The 14,313-nt window shown below is 45.2% G+C and overlaps 1 protein-coding gene across 4 annotated transcripts in view; it reads right to left on the bottom strand.

Moving 5' to 3' along the window:
- Positions 1-14,313, bottom strand: part of ZBTB34 (zinc finger and BTB domain containing 34) — a 39,741-nt gene that overhangs the window by 11,160 nt on the left and 14,268 nt on the right. The window contains exons 1-2 of one of the 4 annotated variants that reach the window (XM_033122571.1): positions 12,105-12,193; positions 9,048-9,169 (exon numbers count right to left, since the gene is read on the bottom strand). The exons of 1 other annotated variant lie outside the window; for it this stretch is intronic. In XM_033122571.1, the coding sequence (XP_032978462.1) occupies positions 9,048-9,109 (62 nt within the window). In that variant the 5' untranslated portion in view covers positions 9,110-9,169; positions 12,105-12,193. Of the gene's footprint in view, positions 1-1,749; positions 1,896-9,047; positions 9,170-12,104; positions 12,194-14,313 lie in introns of those variants that run through there. 2 more of the 4 variants (XM_033122573.1, XM_033122574.1) reach the window with 2 other exon arrangements.

Here is a 14,313-nt window from a genome sequence, read left to right as displayed (position 1 = left end):
TTACTACCGCATTGTTAATAACAACAAAAGATTCAATATAAACTAAATGCCTATCACGAGGGGACTGGTTAATAAATGATGGTCCACCCACACTAAAGAGTACTAGACAGCTAGAAAAAACAAACGAGGAAGCTCTTTGGCACAGATGAAACCATCACCATGCTACACCGCTGAATGAAAGGGTAAGGTGCAGGACAGCACGTACTCGTACGCTGTCTGTAGAAAGTGATATGAGAACACACACACACACCGCTGTGTCAATACACACATACATGGACAAGCGCCGACTATTTCTGGAATGATATACTAAGACAACCTCAACTGTCTCTTGCGAGGGGGACAGGGTAGCTGGAAGGCCTATTAGCTTTCAGTAATCTTTTCAGACTCTTAAAATTTCTAACTATGTGAATGCATTACTTATTAAAAACAAGAAACATTTAAAAATTTTAAATATCTCATCCAGTTTTTAAAAGGTAAGAAAAGATTATAATAAAACCATTAGGAACATGAATTTGGGGTCAGATCTGGGTTCAAATGATACCTGCTTTCCACTTGTAAAACCTTGGGCAAGGTACCTTAGAACCTTTCCAAGTTCAGTTTTTTAATCTTTAAAATAGGAATAATACTAGTCCTTGCCTCGTGGGTTGTTATGAGGAATATATGAAGGAAGCAGGAAGCACTGAGCAGTGGCTGCTTGGCACATGGTAAAATCAAGGTTAGTTATTATACTCTTTTTAGGGAGGCAGGATGGGGTAACCAAGAGAACTGGCTTTGAAGTTAGACTTGGATATGAACCCTGTTGGATATGAACCCTGACTCTGCCACTGTCCAATACAAATAATAACAAGAACACTTACCGAGCTCTGTGGCCTTGGACAGCCAGGTAACTGATTTATCAAGGAAAGGTCTTGGAAGAACTGCTTCCCAACCCTACTGCTTAATAATGAAATGAGGGAAATTCATGCAATGAATGTGCTATGACAGCTTCCATATAATGAGTACGTACCTTGTGCTAAACACCCTGTATGTTAATTAATTTGATCCTCTTGAGGCAAATGCTATGATCGTTCCCATTTTTATAGATGAAGAAATAGGAAATGAAGACACTTGCCAAAAGTCCCACAGCTAATAGATGACCCTAGTCTGGTTCCAGAGGTTGTGCTGCCTTCTAGAAACACAGATACTGCCTGGCACCTGCCAAGTGTCCCAATGGTACCTATTCATTATGGCATATCCATGACACCAGCGTGTGTAAACAGTGACTTTTGGAATTAAAAGGCAAGAGGAAGGTGGGTTCAGGCTTTTTAAAGGTGCAGAGTCCTGGACAAAAACCAGCAGAAAAGGGAGAATAATAAAGCATTTCTGAAAAGAGTCTGTAATATTGAAAATAGTTTCACAATGAGGCTTCTCCCTCTTGTATGTGGCTTTTTATCTTCGTCTCATAAGAAAAGTAGAGAACTATACATGAAAGAAAAACACTGAAGAGATAAACGAAAGATCATGATTAACACCTGAGAGGGATTCCATTTTTCTGCAAAATGAGAAAGGAAGTGCTTCATTCCCCTTTCCTTTACTTAACACTTCCTTCTGGTCGTGACAATGAGATTCAAAGACTCCTGCCTAAAGCTGTTAACAAGAAACACTCTTGAGTAAAAGCTTCTACAAGACTGACACGCAGGGAATTTGCAGGGAATTTAAGTCCAGGCTAAGAGGAGTAAAAGACGTAATTAAACCACAAGTGCTACCTACACCCAATGACCTGATTTATCAGGTCCGGTGGTCCCAACGTAGAGGAATTCAGACCTTCTTACAGAGACGTCAAGTTCAAGTACGACCGTCCACTCTGCAGCAGCAGTTTCCCAGCATGGGCTACTCCTTGGTTTCTTGTAGGTCTTGACTGCTCCCCTGCATGGCACGTCAGAGGGCCTCCACCTAAGTTACATCAATGTGTAATTTATCTCTAAAATACATGCATGTGGTCGAACTTCAAACCACAGTACAGAAAAATACAAAATGAGTAGCAAATCGCTTTCCCAGTTCCTCTTCCCAAAGATAATCACTGGTAAGAGTTTTGGGGTGCTCTTTCTGAGAAAATTGTAAACATCTATTAGTGTAAACTGTTCTGTACTCTGCTTTTTAAAATGTATTTAATACACCTTACCATCCTTCCACAGCAGCACTGACCTACTTCATCATCATTCCCGACTTCATAGTGCTCTGTGGATCACACTGGACTTAACCAGTCCCCCACTGATACCAAAGCAGGAAATCATTTAAATCGTCACAGTATTTCTTCCTAGCAGAGGAAGTTTTGGCTTAGTTTTCCATTTTGATCAATAATGCCAAATGACATCCCAAAAGGGGGCAGCAACTATCTTTCCACAAACAGCACATGGGAACTGCCTGTTCCCCCCGTAACTGCCAACAATGGGTATTAAACTTTCTCACTTTTGCCAAACTGATAGGTTAAAACCGGTACCTCATTGTTCTGATGTGCATTAACATAATTATAAATGAGGCTGGTCATCTTTTATCATGTTTAATGGTAATCTGTCTGTCTTTGAATTGCCTATCCATATCCTTTGCCCATATTTGCCTTTTTTATTGAACTGTCAGAACTCTTTGTAAATTAAGGAAATTAGCCTTTTGTCATACATGCTGCAAATCCATATTAGATTTCACTGCAATCACTAAATGGCATACTAACTGGGAATTTGAATTATTTTTCTACATTTATAGGACATACTTATTTGATTTCAATCTTCTGCATGCACAAAACCAAAGGGAATTCAGAAATGAACAAGAAAGAGTCCCAGTCTTGCAGTTTGATACAGGCTTAATACAGATGCCTTCCAACTCCGAGAGATATGGGAGAGGGATTCACTTTTGATAAATGCAGAGAAGTGATTTATATTAGCTTTTCATTTAGACTCAGTTTGCAGCTGCTTGAGAAAACAATCGTGAATTTGATTATTCCACTCACTAAATACATCAGAATCAGTAGCTTTAATTAAGCAAATTAGTCACTGGTCTTCCTGTCATATTGTATGAAGCAAAAAACCATCCCCAAATTTGACATTTATATCGCTATATTTTAATTTTAAAAAAAGCACATATAAGCTATTTTTCTTCAATACCGTTAATACATATTTTAACAATACTTATTTTGTGTTTGTTTGTAAAAGCTATACTTTGGATAAGAATGTGAAATACTTCTTTTAAAAAGCACACATGGAGAGGACACAGTTGAAATGGCCTGTTGGGAAGTTCAAACTTGTCAGCCTCTCTACTTCTTCATAGGTCTCATTCAACCAATGGCCAGACTTCCTGCTCTTCCAATTACTTTAATTTGAGAATACTTTCACACGCCTAAAAGCAGCTTTCCCCTCACACACAGCCTCTGCCATGGTCAGCTGATGAGACCCTGCCCCCCCTGGTCTCCACAGTGGCTTCTAGGAAGGACCACCTCTGAGGCAGGCAGTCCAGACATGTGTCCACCTCCAGGTGGGCCACTTCCACACTGGCCTCAGCAACGGTAGGAGGGGATCACTGGCACCTCCCACAGGACCCCACTTGGGAAAGTCCATCACCATCAATAAGCAACACTCACTGACTGCCGGAACCAGGCTGGGCACGGCCCGTCAAGGCCTTCTGCGCCTGGCTGCCTAAATCCTCTCAACCTTCCCCCAGAAGGCACTACGTTAGCAATGAGGAAACTGAGGCTCTCAGAGGCTACCTTTCCCAGGACTGACCCAAAGGCTGCCCATCTAGACCTTCTAAGCAATAAGCCCTCGTCCTGGTTTCATCTGGCCCAGGGGGAAGGGAGGACCAGCCGAGGGAGGCAGGAAGGGCTAAGGAAAAGGCAGGTTACATTCCTGCCTGAGGGTGGCAGCCAGGAAACGGGACAAGGACAGGTGACAGAAATCCCACTGCTGCCCAGGCTCCTGCTGCTTCCTGTGAGTGCATTTTAGGAATACACACCAGGCAACTTCAGCTCTAGGAATTTACTACGGCACCCTCTTTCTAGATCAAAATCTCCCTCTTTTCTAGATCAAAATCACCAGTAGAGGTAAGCGCTCAGAAAAAAAGTCCCAGGCAGCTGGCCCTTCAGCTGAAGTATCTGTCTCCCATATTCACAGCTTTTATCCACCCCCCACCCCACCCCCGCAGAGCCCCAGGCTTGGCTGATTTTACCTGCTTTAAGTAAACAGCTATCTTTATATGCTACAGCCTCAACTAATTAGAAACCACTGATCTAGGGCTCAAGTAACTGGTTCTTTTAATGTCTGAAGGTGAAAGTCACAGGCAGCAAATGCTGCCAAGAAGACACAGGTTCAGCCCAAGTTCAACAGAATTCAAAGCAGCCCTGAGACTGGTGTTCACAAAGCGAGAGCAGAGTGTGAGCGGCTCTCGGGGACGGTCCAAGCACTGCGGCCAGGCCAGGGCCGACACAGAACCATGAGGAGTAGAGGACGAACAGGCTCGGGAAGAAAATGGACACGCTGCGGAGTGAAGGCAGACTGAGCAATGGGAGGCCGTTTCCCCAGCCAGGCTCCGTCGGCACAACCACAGCAGAGAGGGGAACTGTCCTGCAAATCACCATACGAGCCAGCCTCCCACAGACCTGAAGTAAAAAGTGAAGGAGGGGGGCCTAGACAGAAACATGCATGCATGTTCTGAAAAGGAAACTAAGATCTGATGCAAGACCATATGACAACAAGGCTTAACAAGTAAAGCTGCTGGAAATCTTTGTAAGATCCCACCCTAAAAAAAGCTACAGAACATATCACCACACCCTGAAGAGACTGTTCTGAAATGCAACAAACGGGGGAATGATGCCGGTAATCCAAGTTTCAAAGCTAAAGTTTCAAAGCTCGCTAAGAATAAATGCATTTTACCTGAAGGAGCTTTAGACTAAAAAGCCACTTCGCAAAGACAGGGAAACCAGCTAACCATAAGCTACAGACACGCTGATCCTAAGCGGTGAACAGACACCAGTTAATCAATACTCTGCTCTTCCTTTCACCCTCCCCCTCCCACTAAATTTTGAGCAAAAGAGGCAAAAAGGCAACAACTGCCCTTATGGATAACACTACAGGTTCATGTAACATAAAACACCCGATTATTGGAAATACAGCTCTCCGAGTTTTCGAAGGTGTTGCATGTTTAGCAATTTCTGAGAAAGCACCAGGGAATATAAGGAGGGTCCTATTATTTTCCACTTAGTGCCATTTTTTTCTTAGGACAGTATTTAAAAAAGACTTGATTATGACCAAAAAATAACTAAAAGAAAGCATGAATGAATTTTTTTATAACAATGATATAAAGGCCTTTCCAAGCAGCACATAAATCCCAGAAGCCAAAGGCAAAGACAAATACATTTGACAACATAGAAGTTTATGCCAAAAAAATAATCCCCCCTTTAAAAGCCAAAAGATATACGACATAGTGAGGAAAAGTACGTGCACATTTGACAAAGGGCTACTTTCCAAATTCCTTAATTTATATCATTAATCAAACAGATTGAGGTGACACAGAAAATCCTCCGGAAGAAGGGGCAAAGGATATGTACAGTTCAAAGAAAAGACAAATGACCTAAAAAAAAACCACGTATAAAAAGATGTTTAGCTTTATTCATGACTAAAGAATTACAAAGAGAAAATGAGACACCATTTGTAACCCAGACTTGCGTACTTCTGAAAAGGGCTGGCAAGTGTAATCCTGAGCGATAATCTGGTAAATTTGATCAAAATGTAAAAGGCATTTACCATTTGATTCACAACTAACTGCTAGGAATTGAGCCTACAAACACACAGTACTTGCAAAAGTTTGTTAGGATATACGTAACAAGGACGTTCCCTGAGCACTTTTACTTGCTAGAGAGAGAGAGAGAGAGAGAGAGAGAGAGAGAGAGAGAGAGAAACAATCTGAAAATCCACAAGAGGAGACTTGGTCCCAAAAAACCCCAGTCAGCAATAAAACACTATGCAGCCATTAAAAATAATATAGATCTGTATGCTTTGACAAGGAAAGAGGTCTAATATTTGGCCCAAACCAGCAAGATGCAAACAATACATACGTATATATGTGATTCCCTTTGTGTACTTTTCTTAAAAGAATAAGTATATGCTGCTGTAGCCATTCTGGAAGGAATCGCATGAAACTAGTAATGTTGGTGACTTCTGGGAACAAGGATTAAGGACTGGAGAGAGGGAAGAGAAACAGACTTTATGTTGTGTTTTTGAATTTTTTTAATCGCATAGCTGTGTTATTCTTGCTAAAAGTTTTTTCCTAAGGATTTTATTTAAAAATACGTAATTTTTTTAAACCAAAGAATCCAGAGAAAGATAGGCTGTAAACGGATAATTACAGCCATCAAGCAATTATGAAAGCAGAAAAGAAGAACTATGAGGAGCAATGATAAGGCTGATTACTTTTGACCAAAGGGATTTTTAAAAATCAAAATAGAACAAAGAAAAACTTCATGGTGGAAGTAATATCTGAACAGGATTTTGCATTTCAAATGGAACAGAAAGAACACTCCAGATGGAAGGAATGGCAAGAGCAGAGAACAGCAGAGTGAAAATGTATGGCGTCTGGGGTGGTGGCCAGGGCCCAGGTACAAGGGGTGATGTGGGAAAGAGGGGTACCACAGTCGGAATGTGGAGAACCTTGAATGCTAGATTAGAAAACTCAAACTGAATCTGGCAGCAGCCAATTTGAACATGGGTCCAGAGAAGGACTGAACAGGGCTTGGAGACCGAGGGATGCTATCCATTCTGGGATGCAAGTTGTTCGGCCTCAGACAAAATGAGCTCTGGGTGCCCATCGAGCACCTGGGTAGAGCTGTCCCACAAGCAGTGGGAAGTATGGGGCTGGCGCTACCGAGAAGCATCAGACCTGGAGATACCACTTGGGAGTAACCAAACGCTGTTCCAACTGAGGATGGATGTGGTAAGAAGAGGTTAGCTCAGCAGAGAAGACAGAAAAAAGATAGCTGATTACAGAAAAGGTGTTTGCTCCTATAAAAGTAGTGTTGTAACATGGTACCTCCTGAAAAAGGTAACATCCACACCTAATCCTCTCCTTAACACATCATTTCAATGACTAGTACAATTCTGCATCATGCGTTCTTTTAAGCTGTACGGAAACTGTCAAATGAAAACCAAAACCAGTGACATCTTCTCATACTGCTGACCCATTTTTGAAGAGAACCTAAAGATAATAAAAGACACTTAAATGTCATCTGGGCAAAACACCCGCATGGGCCTTGAAATCCCCTTTCTCGGGTAAAGTCCTGGGGCCGGTTCCCCATAATGACAAGCAGAACAAAAGTGCACAACCTATGCAGTTAGAGATGGGCTGCGTTCTGAGCGTCCCGTGCTGCTGAGCTCTCACTCTCGGTGGTCAGCGCTGAGGCCAGGAACTGTGCACCCAGAGCCCAGAAGTGTGTCTGGCAGAGAGAGGCTCAGCATCTGTCAGCTGACAACATAAAGCAAGCTGGTGGCTCAAAATCCACGAATGCCACCATAGCTGCACCCTCAGCTTTCAACTCTTCCTGCTGAAGACCCAACCACATGGGATTGTCTCTGCCCAACACCTAACAAGGTGGTCCAGGCCCCTCTAGCCCATCAGAACTCTAACTGGCTCCGCTTCGTTTCAAAACACTCAGTGACTCTTCCAAGAAAGGGAAGTGAGGTTACAAATCTGGAAGCTGTTTAAGGCACTGGGAGGTACCCATTATTCCCAACCAAGATGCTCAGGACTCCAGAGCCAGGCGAGCACCTGTTGGCTTCAGTCACCTGCCGATACCGGAGACGCCACTCTGACCAGGCTTTCCCTACCAGGCACCCCAGACCTGAAGATCCCCAACTTTCATTCTCAGACAAAGTCATTAAAAAGACCACAGATGGAAGCACCAGGGACGACAGTAACAACGATATAAAAATAACTTTTGTAGGTATTTCTGCCTGGGTCTAGATCAAAATGAAAATGAAGCTGTCACCAATTACAATTTAATCCTTTAGGAAGCGGCCGCCGAATAACACCAGGGCTGCAAGAAGCATTCTGGTGCTGCTGAAACCCCAGGCAAGAAAAACATAAATAAAATGGCATTCCGCAATGGATATTCATGAAGCACTCATCCTAATTTAAAAGAAAACAAGTCTAGAGTTCTTACTGCATTAATTCATGTGAGCCTGAAAGAACATTTTTATCCAAACTGTTAGATTTCCTATCAAGGCATTAACATTCTCCAAGTCTGCTCAGACACACTCCTCCTGAGAGTGTGGTTTGATTTGACAGCAGGGTTTGTCTTTCAGTCACTGCAAACATTAGAAGCTTCTTCTGAGCTTTCCTAGCAGGATAGGAACAGCCTCTTCAGCCTTACTGGCAATATCAAAAACCAAGTTACTGAGCCGCTACTGTGTACTGTACGCTAAGTAAGCTCTTTACCTGCTCACTGAATATTCCCCACAGCACGATGAGATAGATATTGCAACTGTCCCCACTCTACAGATGACGAAACAAACTCAGAGAGGCTAAGAACCTTTCCCAAGGTCTCTAAGACAGGCTGAGTCAGGATTTGAACCTAGATTTGTCAGTCTCCAGAGCCAGAATTCTTATCTCCTGTAAGAATAAGATTTTAATCCAGGCACACGGGTGAGATGCAGGATTTTTATTGGTGCCAGACTCTTACTGATGAACTTGGAAAGAGAAGTCTCACGTAAGGATGCATCATTATACCAACACAGTGATGATTAAGGGGAGACAATCTGCTGGTACTTTGAGTAGTTTGCGACTATTTCTCTGTATAATGTCCATTCTTTTTACTTCTATCTATGAAATGGGCGAATAGATGCTTCAAATTCGAATCACGAATTAGAAAGATGTGCTTCTGGTGAAAGAATAAGTTTTCTTCAGACAAAGAACTCAAAAATGTCAAGGAGTGCTACTTGTATTGTTTACTGCTGGCACTTCAGGGGACACTGGACCTGGAAAATACATTAAGTTCCACCTCTTATGACAAAAGGATTAGAAAAGCTCACCTTGAATTGCTTTCTTCCATGAGGTTTTTCCAGGCCATCATTATTAACCAGAAAATAACCATTAGAAATTCAACTGCATTCAGTTGATGACCTTCTCTAAGCTAAAGTCAGCAGTTTGTCAGCTACAAAACATTAAATGGACACAATTAATAAGTTTGAAAAATACTAAGCAGAATTTAAACTAAAGTAACATGAAAATTAATGGGAATAAGACATAGTGATGGCATTCTAGATCCACCATACTGGCATTTCTGATAAGAGCTTCAGCTGGAAGGTAGAAGCAGGAGCCACAGATATGCAGAAATCCACAACTCAGTAGATACACTGAGGTCAGCAGCCTATCATTTCTCCACCTTAATATATTTACACCTAATATTAATAATGATGATGACGATGATAAAAATGTATTAAGCAGTTACTAGGTGCTGCAAATTTTGCTACCTCCTTCATATACTTTTTTCACTTTAAAATTCACAGCAACCCTATGAAGTGGATTTTCTCCCCACACTGCAGATGAGAAAACAGGCTCAGAGGCATTATATAAATTGCCCAAGTTCACATAGCTAGTAAGTAGGCTTGACAGGATTCAAACCCAGGCCTGATTCCAAAGCTGATGGGCTTTCTTCTCCCACAGCCTCCAACCGCAGAATTACCTGAATTTTTTTCTTTTCCCATAATCAAGAGTAAACATTTTAATGTTTCAAGGACTCATTTTACGTTACTGGCACCCTAAAGAATGAAAACTGAAAATACCTACTTTGAATTAGACATAAGTGATATCTGACAGAGAAAACTGGTAATAACAGAATCTGTTTTAAGGGGAGGCAAATTTTTTTTAAAAATTGTTAAAAATTGATTAACAAAAATCAAGAAGTATTTGAAAGCCTCTTATAAAAGTCCAGGTATAGTATTAGATACTACAAGGGCTCAGCGAGATGTATTCAGACACAATGCCCCCCCAAAACTCCCACTCCAGTTGGGACAAGAACAGTTCAACAACCAAGGAACAAATGTTAAATCCTGTGCTTTAGATTCCGAGTGCCACAAAGGCATGGGGGTAGGGCAGTCAGGGAACACCCTCTGGAGGAAGTATATCTTCAGCAGGGGCTTGAAGGAAGTGAAATGGAGAATTTACACTGAGAAGAAAAAGAAGGCCAGCACTTAAGAAGGGGAAATAACAGAAGCAAAGCCCTAGGGACAGTCATAAACTAGCTTCCGAAGGGAAGAGACTGGGAGAAGGAGAGGCAGGGAATAAGGCTCAGGCAGGTGAGGAGGGGCCGAACCAAGGAGAGCCTTGAAAAGACAGGCTGGGCAATGGCTGGACATACCGTGGCAGGTGAGAGGCCACTACTCAGCTTTGAAGAGGGGTATAAATGCCATGGCCTCTTGGCTGATCTGGCCTCTGAGCTCTCCCTTTCCTCCTGCACATCACCATGAACCACCCCCAGTCTCCTGCCCTCACCACTGCCTTTAGAATAGTTTCAACTTTGGCCTAGTATTCAAGTTCTTTCAGGAACTAGCCCAACCAATCTTTCCCTCCCATTCCCTTCCTTATATGAACCCTTCTCTACATGGAGACTGGTCTATTCACAAACTCCGTCAGATCACTGGGCATGACTGCTCTTTTCCTATCTGAATCCTCTCATCCTTCAACAGCCAGCTCAACCCTCACCGCCCCACTAAGCCTTCCCTGACCACCTGTCCTATAATGGCCTCCATCTCTCCTTCCTCTGAATTCTACAGCACACAGCCTTGTCTAATCAATTACCTTTTCACAGGTAAAGTCTCAGCACCCAATGTAAAGCTGCTCCGGGGGGGCCATGTGTCTTCTACTACATGGAACAGCATCTTGACATTTAATAAGCAAGCAAACACTCCACTCTTTTTTTGACTTCCTATATTAAGTTTGGCATTAGCATAAAGGAAGGATGGGGGAGGTGTAGGGAGAACTTCTAAAGTCAGAGACCAGCTAAGAAGCTGTTGCAATAATCCAGATGTGAAGCAAAGAGGGCCTGGACTAGGGAACAAAGAGAAAATGGGCAAATATAAACAACAACAACAATTTGCACGCAAAAACTCAGTGGGATGTGGCTGACTACTACTAGGAACAAAAGGAAGAGATGAATTATGATTAAGGTAACATTTAGAAACGCTTCCTGGAATCATTTTAAAGCCTGTCTGAAACCAAGTGTATTAAGTGACCAAAAAGTCCATATTTGCAAAAAGTCTTCAGTCAAACTGCCCAATAGCTTGAACCAGGGACAGCCCTTCCAACTTCAGACATACACAGAATGGTAGAGTAAGCAAGGGTCTTTAGAGAGAGATTCTAAACTCCTCACTTATCAGATGGGGAAACTGAGGCCCAGCGTGGAAGCGCGTCCTGAAAGCCTCAAGACTGACACTCCCAGACTAGTGCCATCCTAAAAGCACAGCCGTCTAGCCTAGAAGGACACTGTGTACACCCCCAGACCAGCCCCAGCCCAGCCCTGCGGAATGGCAGGACCTACTGAGGGCGAGAGTGACCATGGAGACGTCTAGGGCCACGCACGACGCGCCGCCGCCTGTTTACCTGGAAAAAAAGGCGGTGGCGTGGGGCAGGGGCTCGGTTGCAGCCACCAGCAGGGCCAACCCCGCCGGTCGGCCCTGTTACCCAGGGGTTTCAACCATCCGGCCGCCCATACAAAGGGGGAGCGCGCCCAGGGGCGAAGGGCCCGGAAGCAGGGGATCCCCAGACGCCCGAGCCAGAGGCTGGAGAGCTCTGGGCAGTTGGCCGAGCGCGACCTTCTGCCCTGCCAGCGGCACCCGGACTCCGGAACGAGCACGGTTGGCCCCTCGGGGGCGCACGCCTGGACCGAGCAGGTGCCCTGGGCCTCCCGACCCCGCCCGGCCTCAGCTCCAGCCCGCGCAGCCGGCCGGCCCGTCGGACTGACCAGGCGCGGAGGCTCCCGCCCCACCGCGCCCACAGGGAGCCGGACAGCGGCCGGCGGCTGTCTCCGGCCTCGACGGCTCCGCCCGCGCCTCGCCCGCCGCCCGCCGCCCCTGGCCAGCGCTCCTCACCTGCCGCGAGCGCCGCGCTCACATCGCCTGCCCGCGGCGCTCCCTCCGCCGCCGCCGGCGCCAGGCCCGTCCCCGCCGCTCCGGCTGCCGCCCCAGCCCTCACCCCCCGCCCCCGGAAGCGCTTCCCAGCCCCGCCCCCTCGGCGCCAGCGCTTCCGGGCAGGCACGGACCGCGAGCGTGGCGCTACGGAGTGGGCTTCTTGCCGGGGCTCCGGGTCCCGGGTCCCGCCTCAGGCGCGTCCCGGAGCCTCGCCGCGGACGACTGGGAGAGCGGCAGCCTTGGTCCCGACTCCGGGAGGGAGTGACAACGGCTCCGCTCTCCAAGCCTCCCGCCCGCGGTCTCTTCGGCGCCCCCTGCTGGCGGGAGGAGGGCTCCGCAGCGGGGCGCACCCCGGGGCTCCTGGAGCGCAACGGGTGAGAGGCCGAGACCCTCCACCCTCGGTCACCCGGGCCTGCGCTCAGCCCTCCTCTTCTGAGTCCCTCGCTCCCATAGCAGGCACCTGCCTTTCACCCGAGCTGCGCCTGGCTGGGCAGCTGACGGCCGTAAGGTGTAGTGGTTAGGAACATGTACCTGGGGACCTGCCATACAGGGTCACTTAACGTAAGACCTTGGGCAGATTTTCTCTCCCTCAAAACGGAGATAAAAATTCCGAACTTGAGGTTACAAAACTCCGTCACAGAACAGGTCTCAAAATGTGCATTGCCAGATTCTTAGAGACACCCCAATCTTGACACTGGGATGGGAGTGGGAACCTTGCCCAGCACTTTAACTCTCTGCTTTTGGCAAATTGAACACCCTTTAAAGAGTTCCCCTTTGCATTTTGGTGGACTCCTCAGTAATTGGCAGAGGTCTATTTTCCTTTTTCTGACTTTGTAATAAAAATAAACTAGGAGTCAAGGATATCAGCTCCTGTTTAAGATACAAAGCTGAGACCACCTCATCCTTTGCAAGCAGGAACTTTCTCCAGGATCCATCCAGTAGTCATCTTCCAATAACAACAGCTACCATTTGTTAAACACTCTTTGCAGGGCACTTTGTAGATACTTTATAGACATGACCTCCTTTAATACACAACCCCAGAAGGTAGCCATCTATTATTATCTCCATTTTATCCACGATGGAACTGAGACTCAGAGGGTAAGTGATGTACGAGGTGTTATCAAAAATTTGGTGAATGCTGCTGCCAAGTGCCATCCAACGGGAAGGCAGGGATCTTCAATACGGGAAGCAGCACATCGAACCTTAGGAACAGTGTGTGACGTTTCAGCTTGTTCAGTGCAGTCAGTTGGGTGTGACCTACGGTTGAGACAGTTTTACGGTTTTAAAGTGTGCCATAAATCATGTATCACAAACAACGCATTAACATAAAATGGGCAAATGGTTTCATCCTCCATCATGACAACACTCCATGTCACCTATCGCTTCTGGTATGCTTCTGGTATGGCAGTTTCTGTCAAGTAAAAACATTAGGGTGAGGGACGGCCGGTTAGGTCAGTTGGTTAGAGCGCAGTGCTCTTAACAACAAGTTGCCAGTTCGATCCCCACGTGGGCCACTGTGAACTGCACCTCCACAACTAGATTGAAACAACTGCTTGGCTTGGAGCTGATGGGTCCTGGAAAAACACACTTAAAATAAATAAAAGTTAAAAAAACATTTACAGTGTGCCCTCATCTACCTTATTCACCGGTTCTAGCACCGTGTGACTTCTGGCTCTTCCCCAAAGTCAAAATGACCATGAAAGGTAAACACTTTGAATTGAATCAGGGCCATGACAACACAACAAAAGATACAAAAGAGGACTTCCCGAACTGCTTCACAAAGTGGCAAGAACAATGAGATAAGTGTGTTCAAAGCAAGGGGGAGTACTTTGAGGGGGACTAATAGTAGTATGTCTTTTGCTGTAATAATTTTCTTTTAAACATTCACCATATTGTTTGATCACACCGCGTATCTAAAGTCTACACAGTTAAATGATGGACTTGGGATAAGCTCCCCGTCTCTGACTCCAGGCAAGAACTTCTTATGGTAATAGAATATTCCGAACACAGAATTTTGGTAACCAGTTTTTAACTGCAGACTCCTGGGCAGTCTCACTCTAATTACTATTCCTCTTGAGTTGTTTCCTTGAGATCTTTCCCCAAGAGCAAGTTCAGTGAACCCAAGGTCACAGGAATGCATCATCTTGTCATACCAGGTTTCTCAGGACCA

Source organism: Rhinolophus ferrumequinum, chromosome 12, assembly GCF_004115265.2.
Source record: "Rhinolophus ferrumequinum isolate MPI-CBG mRhiFer1 chromosome 12, mRhiFer1_v1.p, whole genome shotgun sequence".
Lineage (NCBI taxonomy): Eukaryota > Metazoa > Chordata > Mammalia > Chiroptera > Rhinolophidae > Rhinolophus > Rhinolophus ferrumequinum.
The sequence above is the reverse complement of the archived record's forward strand: the minus strand, read 5'-3'. Positions and strand labels throughout refer to the sequence as shown.